Here is a 21,054-nt window from a genome sequence, read left to right as displayed (position 1 = left end):
CTCCCATTATTCTGTCATCTTGTTAAGAGGCAGCGGGTTAACGGAGGCGATGAGCTGTAGTCTGTCTCGCTGGATGGAAACGTGTGCATTTGTGCTGACAGGCAGCTCAGGGGTGGGCGGGGTGAATGATGGGGCATATGGATGACTGGAGCAAACACACAGAGTGAGAACAGTTGGCACCGAGTGATCAATCATTCACACAAGCAGAGAGCGCCTCAGCTGTGAGCAGTAAACACAGTTTAAGATCAGTTTAAATGTGAGCTCGAGCTGAGAAAAAAAATAAAAGGTTTACACTCACCTTTGTCGAACTCGTCTGGAATCTGTGAGGAGGAGCAGAAAGGAGGTGGTTACAAATCTGCTCTCATCAATCACGTCTGCTCATCAGAGCTGTGAGGGCAGCGTAAACATGCAGCTCCACATCGGTCTGCTTACTTACACGTGTGCTGATACACTGCAGAAAATAATTTTTATTTTCTGTTCATGACACAGACCTCAGGTGAGACAGGTACTGATCAGCTGATTATTAGCTAACAGGATTCAAATGAGATTTACTTATAAACAAAACAGCAAAAAGCTCAATAAAGTCTGAATAAAATACAATAAAATGCATTTATTTATCGGGACAAAATAAAACAGAGGTAAAAATAAATAAAAAAACTATCAAGTATCACAGGTATAATGTATAATTACATTATATGACTTCTATGATTCATCTACAGCTTCATGACTTTTTCTGGGCGTAAAAACTACACAAAGATTTGTTTTTAAAAGTTCAATTTGAAATTGAACTTTTAAGAAGGAAAATCTTTTTAGAGACAGAAGATAAGATGATGAAGAGAGATCTGAAGTCGGATCTGTGATGAAGCCCTCCCCCTGGTGGACATGCAGCGACACTGCAGTTACTACACTGGACCACAGGTACGCGTCACTGACTCCGTTGGACTTTGCTCACTTTAAGACTTTTAGGAGTTTATTCTGGAAATAAACACTCTGGGATTAGAGACACGAGACTTTACTGCAAAGTAAAAAAAGAATGACAGTGTGGGCTCTTCATGGCAATTTATTACTGATCTGTATGAGACAATAAAATCTCCGACTTGCATCCACCTTTGAAAGATTTTCCAGGGATGGCAAATAAATAACCGTCCTCACCTTCAAGGTTTAATCAGTGAATAAAGAAAAAAAATGAAATAACAATTAAACGTCTGATTTTATTTATATTAAGAGCTTTTTCTGTTTTCCTGGGAATAATCCTGATATTCAAACAGATTTCCAAGATTCCTACCAGCTGATGCTAGAAATGCACTTTATTATTTTAATTCGACTCTTTAATGATTTTAAAGTAATTCTGATGGGCAGACGTGTGGGAAAAGGGTGGATGTGCATGAACCTCCTCTGGTGAAGCTCTTTTCTTTTTACAGAGTGGAGAAAATGGCTAATTAGAGGCGTGCAGATGCTCTCGTGCGGGGGTGAAGTGATGTCAGTGCAGAGGCGAGGAAGAGGCCGTTAAACCCTCATCGACACCTCAGTGCGACTGCAGAGCAGCCTGGGAGAGCGGGACGGGTTCCCACACTCCCCAAACTCGACGTGTCGAGGACAGAAAGTACAAAAACATCCCAGAACCTGAGCTGGCAAACGGAGACCACCGGCCGGACGGGATTCATCATTTAAACGTGTCGCGCTGGCAACAGAGAGCCCTCAAACACACAACTCCACACAGACATCCAATAAAAGCAAAGCATTTCACTGCTCTAGTTTGTTTAACAGGCCAACCTGGCTGTGCAGGAACCTGCACGACTAGAACAGGAAGTCGTTTTCGGCGGTGGAGCTCACGTGTCTGAAACATCAGAACTATTTTTCTTTGTACAAACGTTTCATTCTTAGAAAACTGAGATCGGCCCGTTTATCCCAGCGGTGCCTCGTTTGTTCACACACGCCGGCTCAAACTTTATGCCCACAAATCAAACGAGTGTCATCAAGTCTGGGCTCGTGGATTTTTGTTTGTTGTCATTTATGGCCAAAACCACGCTGCCCTCACACATGCACTGACCGTGTCACCCCTCCACACACAGACTACACCAGCTACGAAGTTACGTCCAGCGGCGCAGAGCTTCCCTCGCTGCAGAGCAGAATGTTGTGCTTCTGAAAAACACCAATAGCTCATAAACATCGTCCTAATGATGAGAACCTCTCATAACATTTATATCTGATATAACTGACGACCTCATGATTCCTTGAGTATGTAAAGACTTTACATTTTGTAGTTATGAGAAAGTCATTATGAAGTCAAAGGTTATCATTTCGCCTGCATGACTTACAGCGTGCCAAACCCTGTAACAGGCCAACAGCTTGTTCTTCAGGGACACCGGGAGCTGTTCCTGGAAGAAGCCTCGGTGCTCACCACTTCTCCCAAAGCTGTCTGAGAGCTCCAGCAGGCGGCTGTTTGCTGCTCTTAATTCATTTGTGCTTCATCGGATTTTTACCCCGACGGCCGCCGAGCCGACCGTAACGTGTAAATCTGTTCACAGTGTGTCGTCTGAAGGGTTTCTCCTCCTGACAGCCGGGTCGTGTGACCTCACGAGGGGGGCAGGCTAGCAGGAAGGCGTGAGAAGTGTGCCTCGGCTTTGAAGCGGTCCGGCCCGCCTGCTGGCTCGACAGGATACAGCCGGAGGCTTTAATGTGAGAGAGCGGTCCTTACGGCGCAGCACGGAAAAGAGGCCGGCCTGCGGTTCCCGTGTCCTCGCGGCGCTGATTTTAGAACATTTACATCATACTGACCACAGTGTTAAATAACAGCAGAGGGTTCCCACAGGTCCGCTCACGTGTGAGACCTTGCATGCAGACAAACCACAAGGACGTCCACAAAACCCCTAAAAACAAACCTGTGCGTGTCAGCGTGAGCCGCGGTCAGCAGCAGGTTTCCCCACGCTGCTTAAACAGCCAACGCTCTGGTTTAAGAGTATTTTAGATGCACTTTCACAGATTTACTCTCACAAATATTCTCACACATTAACGGGGCCTCCATGTTACTCCTGCCATGTGCACTAACGCCCCCGAGCACCACCAGGGCGCTTTGTGCTGGGTTTCATGGTAAAGTTGGGCGATATCTAAAATTTTCCAGCAGATATTCATCAGTCCAATAAATGATGATAGGCGATATATTCGCGCAGGTGACTTTTTGATGGGCGGAGCAATGTTTGAATGGTTGAAAATTAACCCTGTCATACATCAATCATGACAACCTCAATCAGGACTTTTTTCTTACGTATTTTTTTATTCATCTTTAGGCATGAAAAAAAGATTTTTGAACTTCTAAGAGGTTAGAGAAATTTACATTTTAATTTAAATAAGAATCTTTTTGTGCACCAACACTGGCTGTCCACTGTAGTGACCACCATGAAAGGGTTAAATGGACAGCTCAGGTGGACACAGTGCACGCTGGCTGTATCTAAATATCTGTCAAAGGAAATGATGTCGCATCATACTGTGGAAAAGGATCATCCGTTGGATTGCTGAAAACGTTTGGCGAACATGTGCTTCCAGGACGGAAATATTTAATAACATAAACAGCCCTGTTGCTCGTTTCACCACCGACCGCTTCTCTCAGCTTCAACCAGCATTATTGGCAACGACCGGTGAAAGGCTCAGCCGATCGGCAATAAATTCCAACCTGAACGTCCATCCCAAAGTTTTAATCGTTTCCTTTTGACAGTCCGGTCGGTTTCAGCAGACGAAGATACTGATGACGCCCCTCAGCCTCCTCACAGACACTGCTCACTCAAAAGTCCTCGGTGACTTTCTTCTCGAGTTACAGCATTCACAAGATTTTCAGAACACTTGACCTTTGACCTCGACATCACTGAGATTCAAACCTGTCTGAGATTTTCAGTAGATATCCCCCCCCCCACACCTTCAGTATTAATTTCACTCTCCTACGTCGCCTACCAAACTTGTGTCCATGCTGCCCGCCCACGGCGCGGGGTGACGACAACACCTCACAGCAGCAGGTAAAAACGTCTAAACAGCGAAGTGATCGTTTCATTTCATTACGTTTGTAGAAATGTGACATCGAGACGAATCACACCTGTGGTTTCAAACAGCAGGGAGATCAAACTTAAAACTGTGGAAAATAATTAAAACTTTATGACTAAAGAGCAGCTGACACACGCACACACACACACACACACACACACACACACACACACTCTTTCTGGGAAGTGTTTCCTGCATAAACACCTCTCCGAGCGCCGGCACACGCTGCCGTTAAATGCCCTGAAGACGACAGTTTGAGGATGAGGAGTTGGTAAGTGTTAGCGCAGACACACTGCAGAAGACGGGCGTCACGGCAACATGAGAAGTGTGCCGTCTGATTGGAGCTCCTGACAGGAAGTCAGGTGAGATAAGTGTGCCCTTTGAAGAGAGAAATCCTCTCGTGCCGGGACAAAGCGAGCTCATCCTTCCCACATCCACACCTCAAACTGAAACTATCCTACCTGAGCAGACGGTCGATTCACATCCTGTCAGTTAAAGCTTGCACGGTCAGGCAGATCAGATTCTGAATTACTAAATGTACGATTTCTAATACGGTAAAATACATAATCAGGGTAAAAGAATGAAACACACCAGTTTCCTCCCTTCCAGTTTGGATCGTAGCTGATCCTGAGGTGGATGATTCACACAGAGATAAAGCATGACGCCTGTGCTTCAGGTGTCCATCACTCTCTGCACCGAGCTGTCTCAGACGTCCCGAGGTAGACGACCCAGCTTTGCACCAGAACACCCCCCCCCCATCTGTTTGCTTTTCATTTAAATTCAGCTCGAGCCCATCTGTCTGTAAAAGGACACTTTAGAAAGCTGTAAGTGTGCAGTAATGAAGTGCAGAGCAAGTTTATGAGTCAACTGAAGACAAACGACTGAAGTTACTGCAGGCTTCAGTCTGGGGTCCTTTTCTCCGACGCTGATGCCCGCGGCCGGCTCTTCTGTTCCCGAGCTTCAAATACACACCGAGCAAACGACACGCTCACCTCTTTGTCACCAACAAAAGGATCCTAATGAGACTGAAGTGTGCCCTTTGAAGTGGCCATTAACGCCTCCAACAAAGATCCTGTCCCCAAAGACCAGCATCAAAGGAAACCGCAAAGCTCAAGCCAACCCCCACCACCCCCTCTAATCTGACAGCTTGATCCAAGTCTTCAGCTGTTATTACTTTCAAAATCACCATCAGCTCAGATCTGTCACACACAGACACTGCTGATGTCTCCAGATGCTAATAAACATCTGTTTCCATCAGTAAACACTGCCCTGTATCAGTTCACCACAGAAACACATCTGGCTTGCCTTTCAGCTGGTTAGCAGCAACTGAGCTGAGCAAAGTAAGAGCGAGGGGACGATCTTATTACCGGAACAAAGCAAAGCTTCTGCACTGGAAAGGCTGGTTATCTGAACACAAACATGTATAATCTGAAGGCGAGGGCTGGAGCTGCGCATGTTTAAAACGCTGATGCTGCTCTCACAGCCTGCTGAACATCTGGATCACCGTCTGGCTGGAAGTACAGGTCGTTGTCTGCTCAATCCTGTTACAGTATGAAAGCGGACAAAAGGTGAGATAAGTGTGCTGCTTCCTCTCCCACAGCGACACCTCTCACCCCTCCATCACGCAGCGAGCTGTTAAGTGTGCTCCTCACGCGACAGATGCCTGATTTGAATCTGAACAGGTGACTTCACAATCAAACACCGTCGCCTTAAAGCATGAGCACGACCACACGTGTGTGTGTGTGTGTGTGTGTGTGTGTGTGTGTGTGTGTGTGTGTGTGTGTGTGTGAGAGAGAGAGGGAGACAGCAAAACTTACCGTGTTTCCTTGTTCATCCACCGAATTTGTGCCTAAAAAAGAAGAAAAATAAAACAGTTTATTGCCTCCCTCCATTCTCTTCCACTTATCCTGGACAGGTCACCAGTCTGTCACAGGGCTAACACGCAGACAACCATTCACACCTATGGGCACTTTAGAGCAGGGGTCCCCAATCCCAGTCCACAAGGGCCGGTGTCCCTGCAGGTTTTAGACGTGTCCTTGATCCATCACAGCTGATTTAAACGGCTAAACGACCTCCTCAACATGTCCTGAAGTTCTCCAGAGGCCTGGTAATGAACTAATCATGTGATTCAGGTGTGCTGACCCAGGGTGAGATCTAAAACCTGCAGGACACCGGCCCTTGTGGACTGGGATTGGGGACCCCTGCTTTAGAGTTACCAGTTAACCTGTCCCCACTAACTGCATGTGTTTGGACTGTGGGAGGAAGCCGGAGTACCTGGAGGGAACCCACAGTGTATCACCTGTTCAGGTTATTTACTAGATTTGAGGCAGGTGACACGCACACTTCACAATAATGCTTGAACCTTCCAGCAGAAATATTAGCAAACACAGAGAAATCAATATTTGAAAACACGCGTGAGTAAACAGACATCACTGGTTGTGGTCGAGCAAAAACATTTTCCCATGTTTTAAAAATAAATGAGAGACGAAAAAAAACAACCAAACCATCCAATAACCAACAAGCACCAACAGCAACATCTCATCTCCTCCCAGGATGTTCGCTTGTTAGAAATGGTTAAACCACTACACTGTGCAGTCGCTGTTACACACATTTAAAAGCTTCATTTATTACATTTCCAGGTAGGTGCCCTGCAGGTTAAAGGTCAGGTTACAGATCTATTTATACTCATCAGAAGCGAGCAGCTGTGGTTTGGGCTCTCTGATTTCTGTAAGCCTGAAAAGATGAAACTCAGCGGTGTCGGTGTTTCCTGTTTCAGCTGCGTCTTCTCCTTTGTCTGCACCGACACAGAGGTCGTTTCTGAGTCAAGACTGCAGTGAGGCCTGGGCCCTCAGGTGCTAGCACACCGTCAGAGGCTGTGGTGGCTTCACGTGCTGCTGGTAATATCACACAGCGCCACCTCAGCCCCGACACAGGAAGAGAACAAGTCAGAACCAGAAGTTTTCAAACTGTCTGCCGCCATATCTCTGAGCTTCTGTACAGACACGTCGTTATCTCCAGGAGGAACGAACTTCAAAAGGATCCAAAATACGATCGAAAGCGTGGAATTAAAGACATAAAATCCCATTCCTGTGAAGACCGAGGTCACAGAGTCTGCCACGGTCTTCAAAACACGCAGACAAAAAGCAAATCAAAAATCTCCAATAACTTCATGAACGACTTGTTTCTGAAGAGGACGACTCCCCAAAGAAATCCTTCATCCTCTCCTCACCCGAGTCCGACTCCACAAATCAAAGATTACATTTCCATCCTCTCCTCCTCCTTAAACGGATCACTCTGGGTCCATTTTTCTACTCGACAAACCTGTCAACAACGCCCTTCACCATCCTCAGTCTGACTCTCCTCTGAAGGACAGGCTGCTAGCTCCACCCACCTGTCCCTGCAATCAGGGAGCCAAGTGTGAAAACACCAATCACACCCACCTTTCCATCAGAGGAAGTTCAGAGGCCCAGCGCGGCCAGAAATACAGATTATACCTGTTCTTTTGTTCTTTTGAAGATGGCTCAAAGAATAAAGCTGCATCTCCTGTTTGAAACGCCTTAAACTGACGTGTTTAAACCCAGCAGCAGAACCAAACATCTGATCCATGTTTCATCCGTGACCAACAACCACGTGCTGGGTTCATGTTTTCAAACAGGGGTATGTATAAAAGCGCCCGGCCGAAAAGCCCACGGTGATCTTTCCAGGAGTTTAATATTACTGACCCCCAGGGTAGCTGTGGCACATTTATTCCAACAAAACCCTCATTAAATTCTAAAGAGAAAAATACAGAGCTGCCCTGCATGCATAAACCCTCACAGCACACTCGCATGAAGGAAACAATAAAAACCCTCTCTTCCTTTAAAAATGCCACACCACACTAGACTCTGTCAACTATTAGTTTAAAAAAACGCTCCTAAAACCTTTTCAAGAATTTCTGTTTGTCCTCAAACAAATCTCTTCTTTTCTTTACATGGAAGGTTTGACATGATCAATCTGATCCAGTGGGAAACATCTGGATTACAGGCTTATTCTTGACTTTATTCCAGGGGTGGGGAACTCCAGGCCTCGAGGGCCAGTGTCCTGCAGGTTTTAGATGTGTCCTTGATCCATCACAGCTGACTGAAATGGCTAAATGACCTCCTCAACATGTCGTAACGTTCTCCAGAGGCCGGGTAATGAACTAATCATGTGATTCAAGTGTGTTGACCCAGAGGGTCCTGCAGATCTAAAACCTGCAGGACGCCGGCCCTCGAGGCCTGGAGTTTCCCACCCCTGATCTAACACATTTAAACTCTGCAGCTCTTGAATGTTTGTCAAGTTTCTGGATAGAAACCAGGTAGAAACAGCTTTGTGTCTACTGAAATTTATTTTCAGCTCCTTTGTCACATCACCCCTACAGAAAGAGGTTGAACTGGATTTGAACATAGAGACGTGCTGCTGAGCAAGCTGATTGGCTGACAGTGACCGTGTTTCCACCTGTGAAGCAAACCGGCTGAAACTGACTAAGTGAGGACGCCGTTTCAGGAGAGGCAGCAAAGTCTCTCGCTCTGAGTGCACAGGACGAAGCTTAAAGACTCACCGAATATATAAACGATGGCGACCGCGCCGCCGACTCCCATGAATCCGGCCAACCGTAGCACCATCTTCTTGGCGTAGGCCGTGTTCTCCTTCTGCTTCCTGTCCTCTGCCTTCTCGCCCTCCCTCTCGCCCTCCCCTCCCTCTGGAGGAGGCTGACCCTTAAACAAAAACAAGCGTTTCTGTTTGACTATGAACTAGCATTAATGAAATGTGCAGCACTGATGCGCTCACCTTCAGTCTGAACTGAGAGGAAAGCGTTAGAGACGTCAGCTTCATTCAGTTTAACACAAGGAAACGTTTTTGTGTCTCTTTTAAACAAACAAGCAAAAAAAAAAACAAAAAAAAACTTTATTCCCAAAAACAGAATTTACAGAAACAATAAAAACTGACAGGAGGTGGTTTGGTGTGTATGCTGGCACAGTCGACAGAGTGTGGAGGAGAGCCGTGCAGGGCAGTAGAGGAGTGCTGCATGAGTGCTGCATAACAGCCTCCATCGTGCTCCTCGTGCATGTTTCTGAGCAGACTGTCAGAATCAGACCGCATGCAGCAGGGCCTGTGCTCACAGCACAGTGCAGCAGAGGACAACAACCAACAGTCCAGCTCTGGTGGATGAGAGCAGGTTCACACTGAGCACAGGAGACAGATGAGAGTCTGGAGACGAACGTTATGATACCTTCAGGCTCATCCAGCATGACTGGTTTAGCTGGATAAAGTCCTCAAACCCAGTCTGAGACCTGATGCTGCTGCAGTAGGCCCTTGTGTAGCCGCAGTGTGTAGTCAGTGTCTGAAAGATGACGACTCTGATGCTCCCCAGACTTGAACCCAAGGAGAACCTCAGGGAGGTTCATGCACCTGATGCTGCCAAACAGAACTGCAGACTGCAGCACGCACAGATGCACTGGTCCATGTCTGGGAGGAGATCACCCTCAAAACACCGTCCATCATCAGGAGCATGCCAAACTAACTGAAAAGGCATGGATGTGTGAATGTGTGCAAATGTTATACAGCATTTAAAACAACACAGACTGACAGAAACCAACATGGTCTCATGGAAGGCTGTTGATTTCCTTCATGTCCAATTAAATTCATGGATTTTAACAGATTTCAGCACTTTCTGTATCTGCTGCTGGGAAGAAGTGGAGTGGCAATTATTTAGTCTTTAACTAAAACCCTTATTACAGTTCGTCTGTAGATGTCACACTTTTATGTTTGGAGTCTGTGGGAAACACACTGTTAGGAGTCACGTGGTGGGTGGCTTCCTCCATGACCAGACACCACACTGAGCTGCACGGGGAGGAGGGTGGGGGTCTGCTCTGACCTTCAGAGCGAAACAAACCTCGGCTGTTAATGCGATTTATCCCGCAGATAAAATCAAGCTGTGGCACTGACAAACACACACACAGCTGCGGGTGAAGGGCAGGTAACCACAGCAGTGCCAGCTGCACTCACTGCCACACAGTTAGGGTTAACCCTAACCCTAGGGTTACTGTTCAGAGGAACACACATTGTGAGGATACTCACGTGAGCCGGGCTCAGGTAAGCTGTGTTGCTACAGCCAGACTAGATAAACGCATGCTAACATTAGCATGCTAGCTAGTTAATGCCAGGTTCATTCATTCAGCAGACAGCTGAGCCCGCGTGGGGTGGTGCTGTCATAACGTCACATTTCTGAAGATCACGTGTGTCGCGACAAACACCACAAAACACACAGTTTAGTCCGTCTGGGCCCGCGTGGGTGAGGAAAATAACTTTATGTAAGCTAGCTGTCAGTCTGAGCTAAGGTTGGAAATGTTCGTTCATGAGTTGATTTACATCACCAGGGCAGCTCGTGATGGCGGGGTTTCACGGTCGGACCTACTACTTAATACAGTTACCCCCGTCGACGCCACTGAGTGCTGTTAAGGTTGTAAAATGAAGCGCACCTGAGTCGGCTGCTGTTGCTGCTGGAGTCTCTCCTGGAGGATCGCCTGAGCTAACCCGCCCGTCGCACTGCCCGCTGCGGCCGGCGGCTTGTCCGTGGACAGTGTCCGGATGACGTCCACCATGGCTGGGGCGGAGGCACCCGCCGCCGCGCTCCTGAGCCGGAGGAGGCCCCGGCTCGCCCGCAGACACATGGGGAGCACACACACAGCCGACATGTTGGAAAGTAGCACTACAGCTAACGCAAATGACGCGAGTAAGAAGGACAAAAGCACCCGATTGGCCGAGGCCCTGTGAGGGGCAGGCAGACGCCCCAATCAGAGGAGTGGAAAGCCACGTGGGGCGCTAGGATGGAGGGCCTTTTAGGGTTGGCACCAATCAGAAGAAAGAGTGAGTCTGACCTTCGATTGCGACATTAACCCTCATATTCTCATCAAATATTACTAACACGTTTTACCACCAAGAGATATTTGCCTCAAGGAAATGGTTTGCATATGGCTGATGAGCAAGTGTTTGTGTCAGGCACTTTGTTTATTTATTGAATACATAAATGGCCCCTTGATAATGAAACTCTAGCGCCACCATCAGGTCAAACTTTTAATTTTAGATTTATTTTCTAATTATGTTTCTAATCAGGTGCTTCACCAGGGGATTTACCTCTGTATTTGGTTTTTGTTCTTTATTTTTCTCTCACTTTCTGTTTTTTAGTTTTCTTTTTCTAAACTTTTCTTATACTGTCTTTTCAGCTGCTGGCACTGTAGAGTCCCAGTGCTTACTGCCCAGATGCGTATCACATCTGGTAGGTGTGTTTCTTCAGGCTGAACCACTACCATAAAGCTCTACCAGTTAAAATAAAATTTGTTTGTTTGTGTTGTAGATCCGGACCGTGGTCCGCCTGTTAGCCTTCTCTGATCTATGGTATCAAAAATAAGGTGTCGTCAATAAGTCTTATCAGGAAGTCATTCTCAAGAAAAAAACAGCTCCAAATTTGTGATTTTCTAACTTGTCCACATTATCAGCCATGAGCAAAACAAGCCCCTACACCCCTCTCCATGTTAAACCTTAAAGCTAGGCTGGAACTGAATTGCAAGAAATTGTAGGAAAACAAATAGTATTGCAAAAAGAAACTACTTACTTAAAAAGTCAATGAAGGAAGGGCAAAAATTATGGTGATACTGACAGTAATGGGCAGTAAACTGAAGTACTGTCCTGCTGCACCAGGGTGGAGTCAGTCATGCTCCAGAAGAGACTGAGCGCAAAGTCCGAGCAGATTCATCAGCACGTCTAAATTTCAGGTGGAACGTAAAGCCACGTTCTTTTCAAACATTAGTATTTGATCCATCTGCTGACACTGTAGTGCCCCTTCCCTGTATACATAATAGATACACATGTCTATAAAATCACCAAATCATCACGTCAGATTTGACTCACCTGCAATTTGCTGAAAACATTTCAAAATGAGTTGAAATTAGTAAAACATTTGAAGATATGTAGGGTTATGAAACTTAATTATTTTAGCTTTTATTATTATAAAGAGACACCGACTTAAATATTAAAACATAGCTTCCAGTTAGGTTCTATAAATCATTAGCCATTGATTAATTAATAAAAATTAAGAAATACATGCTTATATACGCTGCTTAATTGTTTATGTGTGTTATTTGTGCAAGAATTTACAAAACTACTACTAATAATAATACATTTTATTTATAGGCGCCTTTAAGACCCTCAAGGTCACTTTACAATAGCGCAAGAACAATAGAAGCAGTAAAATATAATAAGCACAACACAATAAAATATAGAGAAAAGGTAAAAGGTTAAAAAAAAGAAAAGGGAAAAAAAAGATGCAAACTATCAAAGAAAATTTCACAATCTGTATTTTTCACTGTTGGTGGAATCCTAAGTACCTGGAGAGAACATGCAAGATGCAAAAAAATAAAAAAAAATCAGCCTCAAATTTACCCTAACTATAAAAATATTAGTGTTTACTCTGATATAACAGCTGGATTGATTTAGATTATGAGATAGGTGAGAAGAGGGAAATCTAAGATGCTTGGAAAGACCTATCTTATGTCTAAGTCTATGTTTAAGTCTATCTTATGGCCAACCTCTGGCTGTATCTTGGACCTGGAAAATGGCGCCACGTTCCCACAATACATTGTGGCGTGATGTCAACTCCAAAGCCCTATTGGTGGAGAGTCCTGGATTGTGAAGTCCTATTGGGAGTGTTCCTAAGAGGTTTCATTGACCCACTATTGATCATGTGCCTCATCACATCAACCAAGTGTGAAAACAGGTGTGGGTCACTATCAGAGGTTTTGGGTGAACCCATTGTGAGAGCTTGCTGAGGTCAAATGGCCCCAGGATGTGAGTGGGTGTTAAGGCGTCTGGGAAGGCTCTCAAAACTGGATTATAAATGACAGACAGTTAGCGTCGTAAGCCCCGCCCTCCGTTCAAAGATGGTCGTTCACAGTGGACATAGATGGCTTCTTTGTGAACTGGTTTAGATTTCTGGATTCCTTTGGAGAGTTAACCCCTGCGTATTAGCTTAAAACGCTACAAAGGGCCAAGAATAAAGGAGGACAAGATCTACCTAACTTCCAACACTACTTCTTAGCCAACAGGCTACAATTCATCCCAGGTTGCCTAAATCACAGCCACTTAGATGAACCCTAGCTAGACACAGAACAGGCACTATGCAATATAAATAGAGACCTCAGACCTACCATTCATTAGCTCAAACATCAAATACGATGTATGCAAAAGCATCAACATCAGCTGCTCTCTGACAGCATGGTGTCTTCATTCATCCCAAGCAAACGTGCACCCATCTGGAACAACCCTGACATACTACAGAACAATAATATGATTAACTTCACAGTCTGGAGTCGTAAAGGAATTAAATACTTGGAAGATATATTCGAAGGAACAGACTTTATTCCATTTGACAGATTAGTTATACAATACATGATTAACAAGAATAGATTTTTAGAATATCAACAAATTAAGTCTATAGTAAAAAAGAAATTAAAGCCTAATCAAACGCCATCAAGTGTGGTACAAATTCTTTTACATCCCTGGGTACAGTTAATAAAATAATACATAGAGTGCACTATACAGATCAATGGATGTTCAGGATGGGTTTTACGTCTTCTAACAACTGTTCGCACTGTAAAGGCAATACGCCTAAAAATTACATCCATGCTCGTAGGTTCTGGTGCTGGATATGCGAAGACTTATCAAAGTTTTTTGAAATGTAACATTCCAGCCTCCCCTTCAGTTTGCTTTTCGGGTCATTTAGATGATGTCACTGTGGAGATGATTACAGTCCACATGGCTCTCGCTGCCTTATCCATTGCTAAGAAGACTGTCCTCATGAAATGGAAAATAAAAATCATTTTAAGTTTAACCAATGTAGAGACCGTTTGTTGGACTATTGCCAGACAGGAATCAAATAAACAAACAAAAAATAGATTCTGGGAAGAGACAATGGAGTAAAAGTCAAATGCTCTGGACCTCCTCTCTCAGAGACAAACGACTGCCACGACCAGGCACTAACACTTTTTATTATGGGTGATAAACAGGATACTAAAACAGATTAAGGTGGCCTTAGGTCTGATCTCGGCTCATGTTTCTCCTTCTGCAACTTTCTGGGCATCTCCTTATTTGGAGTCACTGCTTCACCCATCACCATGGCAACCACCTCCTACCCTCCAGTCAGATCTGCATAAAGGAGTGTATGGTGCATACCATCGCCTAACAACTGATTTATCACCTTAGCTATATTCCACAGAGAGGAATGCTTCTCTCTGCTCATGTCTGTTAGCATCAGAGTGAATCCTGTGTGCAGTAAAAGACAAAACACAAATATGTGGTGCTAATTATGCGACATTAGCCTTACAAGATAAAAATTAATCCCAACACGTGTCTTTAGTTGCTCACAGGTTCTTGCACTTACAAATTGGTTCAGTTTTGGTTGCTGTATGTTTTGAAATGTTACATTTACATTTTTCTTTACTTTAAATAGTAATGAATTTATTATAATGATGCATTAAAAAACTGCATCAACTCTATGCCTTGAAAGCAGTCAGCTGACTTTTTCTATTTAGCTTTTAAAATTTTTAATGTATTTTTTCTATTAAAGATTTTACTATTATTATAATATGGAGGTAATTTCCTGCCAGATATGGAGGTCTCCCACTGTAGTTGTTTGATTTTGAAATGTGATGTCATGGTCCTCCAATTCTCCCTGGGTTCCTGTCAGTGCTTGTTATTGTGTGTCCCTCTCTCCCTCCCATCCTCACTCCTTTCCGCCTGGGTGGTGTTGCATTGCAGATTTCCACCTTCGGCCAACGCACCTGCTGGCAATCAACTCACCTGCTGCTCATCATCCCCATCAGACTGGTCACTACGGCGGCTGAGTTGTGGTCATCGCTGGCTCGTGTAGCCCCAGCTGTCACAGTTTCTCTTCTCCCTGGTGCAGACCTTCCTTGATCCCTCCCTGTTTCCCTTGGACCCTGTTGAGCGAGTGTATTCATGAGTGAGCGTCAGCGTGGAGTGCAAGTTTGGTCATGTAAGTGACTGACTTTGTGAAGACAGGAGTTTGGGCGTGTTTCCCTTCTCTGGATTCTATGGAGCTCCTGTTCCCTTCACCATTGTATATAGCAGCTGGTGTCACTTAAATAAACTCACCTTTATTGTGAACATTCAGAGACCCGCGTTTGAGTCCTGTCAATCATCTTGACATGTGAATGGGCAGATTGAAGGCTCAGTCTGAAAGCCCAGAAACAACCTCCATAAAGTAGCTCTGCTTTTGTCACTGTGGACTGCTACCAGTATTATTTGTGTCACAGTAAATATTCAAATTTTCTTTAGATTTCTCTGTTTTCCAAGCATATCAGTGACATATCAGCAAATCAGTTCTCTCTTTGTGGCACTGTTAGCTAAAAGTTAATAAATTAACACAGGGTGTTATTCTGAGGTTTTTAAATTTTTCCCCCTTTTTGATACAATGTAGTGACAGACATTAAAATGAAGCATAATCTTACAAATTTAAAGGAAGGAGATGATGAAGAATTCAGAACTGATGAAAAATGGCAGGAGTAACTGTTAGGTAAATCACATTGGCTGGTAAAAGCAAAGAGTTCCTTCAGTGGGCTGGTTTCAGTCATTATGCAAATGTACTGTTTATAAGATTGAAACCTGCAGTCAGCTGAGACTGAAGAAGTCACCTGGATGAGTGATGAAACGTTTCTCCCACTGAAAACGCTACTTCCAGATGAACAGAATCAACCATTTGGAGATCTGCTTACCTGGATGACTGAGCATCAAGACAAAGAGAAGTTAACCTTTATTTAGTGATATGACCAAATAGCAAAATGGACTTTTTGGGAGGAAGTCTGCAGAATTGAACCAAAAGCAATCTGGAATTCTTCTTCCCCTTCGGTTTTTTTTTTTTTTTTTTGCAAATTTTTGTTCAGGCAAACGTGTTGAAAGAAGCCTTTAACTGTCAAAATTCTTGTTTTGGACCTCTAATAAAATCAGTCATGTCTGATAGCTTTTCTGATATTGCTAAAAACCAAATTTGCTACCCTCTTCACTCATTTGGATGAGCAATTTAGGTTCTCACCACAGTGAGGACGCTGGTAGGTCAACACTTGGAATATCCCTAACACTTATATGAAGGAACAAATAGAAGAGCCATAAATATCTCTTTATCATAGTTCAATAAGTTTAAAGTGATTTGTCTTTGAAAGCTTTGTTGTAGCTTTACTCTTTTTTCAATATAGTGTAATCAAAGTTCCAATTTTCAAATGGGTTCAAATGGAGCGTTCCAACATATACACCAAATTTGACAATTGTCTTATTTAACCTGTTTGTCTGAAACAGGTCTCTACCTGTATAAAGAAAGGTTAAATAAAATAAAATTGACTTCATTCAAACAAAAGCATACAACATCACTCTCAAACTGAGATTTTGAAATTTAGCATTAGTCCACTTTGTTTTTTTCCCTCCTTTCTTTCAGCTCAATCTTCAATATGCTTTGTCCACTATCCCTCCTGACATATTCAAACCATCTCAGCATTGCCTCTTTATTTGTCACTTGGGTTTGGTAAAAACAAACAAACAAGCAAACAAAAAAAAAACTATTCAAGTACAATACAGATAGCTGAAAATTCTACTGTACTGAAAAGTACAGTAGTCATACCTGGGTCCTGGGTTAGCAACCAGACAAAAACATTCAAAAAGTCCTAGGAGTGAAGGGAACAGTTTACCCAGCCCAGGATAGGGTTACCACCCTGGAGCCAGGTCCGGGGAGGGGGCCTGGGGGCGAACGTCTGGCAGCTGGGCCTTAGTCCACGGGGCCCGCCCAGTCCAATAAATGGACATTAGCCCAGACTCCTGTAGGCCCATCACCAGCAGGAAGCACTCTAAGGGTCGGGTGCAGTGTGTGCTGGGCAGCTGCCAGGGGATTCTCACAAACCATCAACCAACATGTTGCAGGGTGGAACCTCTTGACCGGGGTGGTGTTTTCCATCTTCAAGAAGCGGGGACCCGAGAGCATGCTCCAACTATAGGGGGGAATCACACTGCTCGGCCAGAGTTCGTTCATTAGTCGAATGTTGGATACCGGAGGAACAATGTGGTTTTCATCCTGGTCGTGGAACGCTGGCCCTGCTCTTCACGCTCTTGAGGATACTTGAGGGTGCATGGGAGTTTGCCCAGCCAGTCTACACGTGTTTTGTGTACTTGGAAAAGGTATTCAACTGTGTCCCTCTGAGTGTTCTGTGGGAGGTTCTTCGAGAGTATTCGGGTGTCTGGCACACTGATGGGGGCCATTTGATCCTTATACAACTTTTGCAAGAGCTTGTAATAGGTCATACTCATTTCCAGTGGGGTTTGGACTCTGCCAAATCTGTTCTTTGTCACTGATTCAGATTATTTGTACAGAATTTCAAGGAATAGCCAGGTGGTGGGAGGTTTCCACTGGGACTGCCTGAGAATTTCATCTCTGCTTTTCGCAGATAATATGGTTCTGTTGGCTTTATCAGGTGGTGGCCTCCAGTTCACACTGGAGCAATTCTCACGCCAGTGTAAAGCAGCGGGAATGACAATCAGCACCTCCAAATCTGAGGCCATGGTCTTCAGCAGAAAAAAGGGTGAAGTGCCCACTCCAGGTCAGGGACCTGGAATCTCCTCCCCAAGTGGAGGAGTTTAAGTATCTCTGGGTTTTCTTCACAAGTAAGGGAAGAAGATGGATTGGTGCAGCGTCTGCAGTGATACGGACGCTGTACAGGTCTGTCTATAAACTGTTGTCGAACAGATCCTGACTCAAGAGTCTGGATCACTGTATCACAGGACAGAATCTTGTTTTGATTTCTTTTGAAGGAATAGCTGGACTATAAGAAATTTCAGAGTCATTATTTTGAATATGAATCTGTCATGATGGAGCAGGATAGACTCACGCACAGACTGCGAATCACAATAAACAGTTCCTTATTAACACAACTCCAAGTGCACCATATACAAGTGGGGAAAAGGGGGTCCAGGGATCCCAGGGGTCCACTGCCGGTCCGCTCACTCCACATGGAAATCCTCCTCCTTCTACATGCCACACTTAAACTGCCACACTCACGTACAGGTTCTGAAACAGGGTCTCAAGACGGGGGCAAGGAGAATCTATATACAGGGTCAAGGTATTTAATACTAAGAAAACATGAATAGAACTCGAAATGTTGGAAAGCCCAGAATTACACTAAGGAGTGTTACACAATAGTCCAGCGACGAAGGTCTCATAGCAAAATAACAGAAACAAAAGAGTTGTGTTGTCATGGTCCTCCTGGATGTCCCCTGTCCCCTCTCCCTCTGGTTTTTCTTTCTTTTTCTATCTGTCTGTGCTGTGTGGGTGCACTAACCACACCCTGTGTTTTAGAGGTGGATCTTCTGCCTACTTCAGCCAGACTGGGCACACCTGTTTCTGAACTTGTGATCTGCCGCTCCCTACTGAGGCTTGAGGAAGACGTCCATTTGATGCCAGACTGTTAATGAGATTGGTGTCTCAGTATGGAAATGTCTTGATACACGCTCAATCATCCAGGTAAGGAAATCCCAAAAAGTTGATTCTGTTCATCTGGAGTATGGAAATGTTTGTCTGCTTACCTTCTGCTTCTTTCTGTGCCGATATCTAGACCTGGGGTGTGAGTAAAAAGGAGGATTAAGGATCTGTTGAACTGGCGGAGTGTCGTAACTGAGGAGTTATGGATCAGACGGCTTGAAGGTTCCGCTATCGCTGGCAACTTGATGTTCTAATTGTAAAAAGACAAAAACGCACTGAACTTGGATTCTGAGTCTGTGTTTTCAGTCAGAAAACCTCAAACATGACAGGTATAGTACATGTACATGTTAAAACAGGAGTTTGCAGTGTAACTAATCAACTAAGTGTTTTATAAAACATGTTAGTGAACTTGTAGTCAAGTTCCTAAACTTAAAAAAAAAAGGTTTTGTTTTTTTTAATTGTGATAAACTTCTTCAAATTTAAAATTGTATTCAATTTTGGTTATTGTTATTGTGTCCACTTGTAAATAACATTTACGTTGTGCAAGTCTTACTTATTTTTCACTTTTTCTTTGTTATGCCACCTTTGTGTTGAACTGAATTTGGGTTTTAGCCCTTGTTGTTTATTTTTCTTGTCCTGGAGCTTCTAAATTATTCATTTTTGTCTTGAGACTTCTTTAAAGCTCTTATAATTATGCACCCTGCAAGCTTCTCCTTTTACTACATTTCCGTTAACATTTGACACTACTCAACAATTCTGTTTCTACTTGCTCTTGCTGGACTGGTTTGACAAGGTGTTAGAACTCGAGGGGCATAAGTAGCGTTTCTAATGCTGTTTGAATCTAACGTACTACTTTTGCAACTATCCCACTCAGATAAGTTTCCTTAGAAGTGCAGTATGCAGATGATCTGATGGATCCAAAAATGAATAACTCCAGTAAGTCCTATTATTTTCTTTTTCATATTTATTGTTTGTTTTTTTGTTTTGTTTTTTGAGGGCTTTTAATAATAAAATGAATAATTAAAATAATCTTCAACCTGAGTGCTAATTTAGTTTTTTCTTTTCACTCTTAGGTGCATCCTCTAGCAAGAAAAGGTAATCCCATGTTTACATCGTGCTTTCATTCCCTTAAACACATTTCTCATGTACTGATGAAGCTCATGATCTGAGTTGTTATGAAATTGAACACATTAAACTCCAGAAAAAAAAAAAGAGAATTTATGGTTTTAATTTAAGTGGTGTACAAAGAGTCATCCTAAGGATGGTCAAAAGTAGATGAAAATTAAGGACTTGGATTAAAGAATTGAAAGTGGTTCTTTTGAGGCTACATTAGTCAAGTCTGGTTTTACTGGTTTCCCATATGCTAGCTCAATCCAAACAAGTGATGACTTGTTAAACTGAACCTACATGTTCCTAAAAAATATATATCTATAATGCTTTGTATGTATATTTATCATATAAGGGTTTCAGTCTTCATGCTCCAAGCTTGTGTCCTCTACCAGAGGCCTGGGAGCTTGAGGGTCCTGTTCCTTCTTCCTGATGTTGCTGTCATTCGGTATCACTACAGCTATCATTACAGCCGTCTGCTTCTGGTTGTCTACCACCACTATGTCCATTTGGTTAGCCGCCACCGTTTTGCCCATCTGTATCTTGAAGTCCCAAAAGATCTTTGGTCAGTTATTCTGCACCACCCTAGTAGGAGTCTCCCATGTTGATCTCAGGACTTCCAGTCCATACTCGGCCCAGATGTTCCTGTATTCTACGCCAGCCACTGGTTTGTTGGGGGTTTTGTTTGTTTTTTTATATATATGTAAATATTCATCATGAACTCATGGGGATGTGGTGAACAACACTAAAGGTCAACTTCAAGCCAATAGCGTCAGTCAGCATCAAGTGCGGGATCTACCAAGGAGATGCTCTGTCCCCCCTGATGTTCTGCAGGGGCCTGAAGAACAATATGGGCCTCGACAAAGGCATCATTTGGACACACCCCATTTGCTTGATACAGGCCTGGGGGTTTCAATGTCAGGTGTAACATCACTAGCAATCAATAAACCTTTTCAAATTACATCTGCCTGCCTCTGAATGTGTACATGTGGGTCGTGCTCACGACTACAATGTGTTTCTCTGGCAGACATTAGCATTCTGATGCTTTTTTGTCTCTCGGCAGTCAGTCTTTCTGTTAGCATGATTAACCTACATTGAAGTGAGACATGTCATTGTGTTCTCTTCCTTTGATTTATTTACGCTGTAAATTTGTCCATTTTTAGATGTGAATGTGTTGTGCTCAGTCTGTTTTGTGACAGCTGCTCACAACTGCAGGTGGTCATGAGATCACAACTGTGTTAGTTAAACTACTGTACAAATCTTTCTGCTATAGATAAGCATTATTTACTGTTAACTACCTGTAGGTACTGCATGTAAACTATGACACATTACGCATAGTTTTATTTCTCTGCAGAGATCAT

At 43.8% G+C, this 21,054-nt stretch overlaps 1 protein-coding gene across 1 annotated transcript in view; it reads right to left on the bottom strand.

Annotated features, from left to right (window-relative positions):
* timm50 (translocase of inner mitochondrial membrane 50 homolog (S. cerevisiae)) overlaps positions 1 to 10,757 on the bottom strand; it is a 30,647-nt gene extending 19,890 nt beyond the window's left edge. The window contains exons 1-4 of the mRNA XM_085370889.1: positions 10,533 to 10,757; positions 8,612 to 8,768; positions 5,850 to 5,881; positions 299 to 320 (exon numbers count right to left, since the gene is read on the bottom strand). Of these exons, the coding sequence (XP_085227015.1) occupies positions 299 to 320; positions 5,850 to 5,881; positions 8,612 to 8,768; positions 10,533 to 10,748 (427 nt within the window). The 5' untranslated portion in view covers positions 10,749 to 10,757. The remainder of the gene's footprint in view (positions 1 to 298; positions 321 to 5,849; positions 5,882 to 8,611; positions 8,769 to 10,532) is intronic.
* Between the last annotated feature and the right edge of the window lie 10,297 nt (positions 10,758 to 21,054).

This window comes from Diplotaxodon limnothrissa, linkage group LG14 (genome assembly GCF_057381915.1).
Source record: "Diplotaxodon limnothrissa isolate DT_005_m linkage group LG14, D_limnothrissa_male_GT1.1, whole genome shotgun sequence".
Classification (NCBI taxonomy): domain Eukaryota; kingdom Metazoa; phylum Chordata; class Actinopteri; order Cichliformes; family Cichlidae; genus Diplotaxodon; species Diplotaxodon limnothrissa.
The sequence above is the reverse complement of the archived record's forward strand: the minus strand, read 5'-3'. Positions and strand labels throughout refer to the sequence as shown.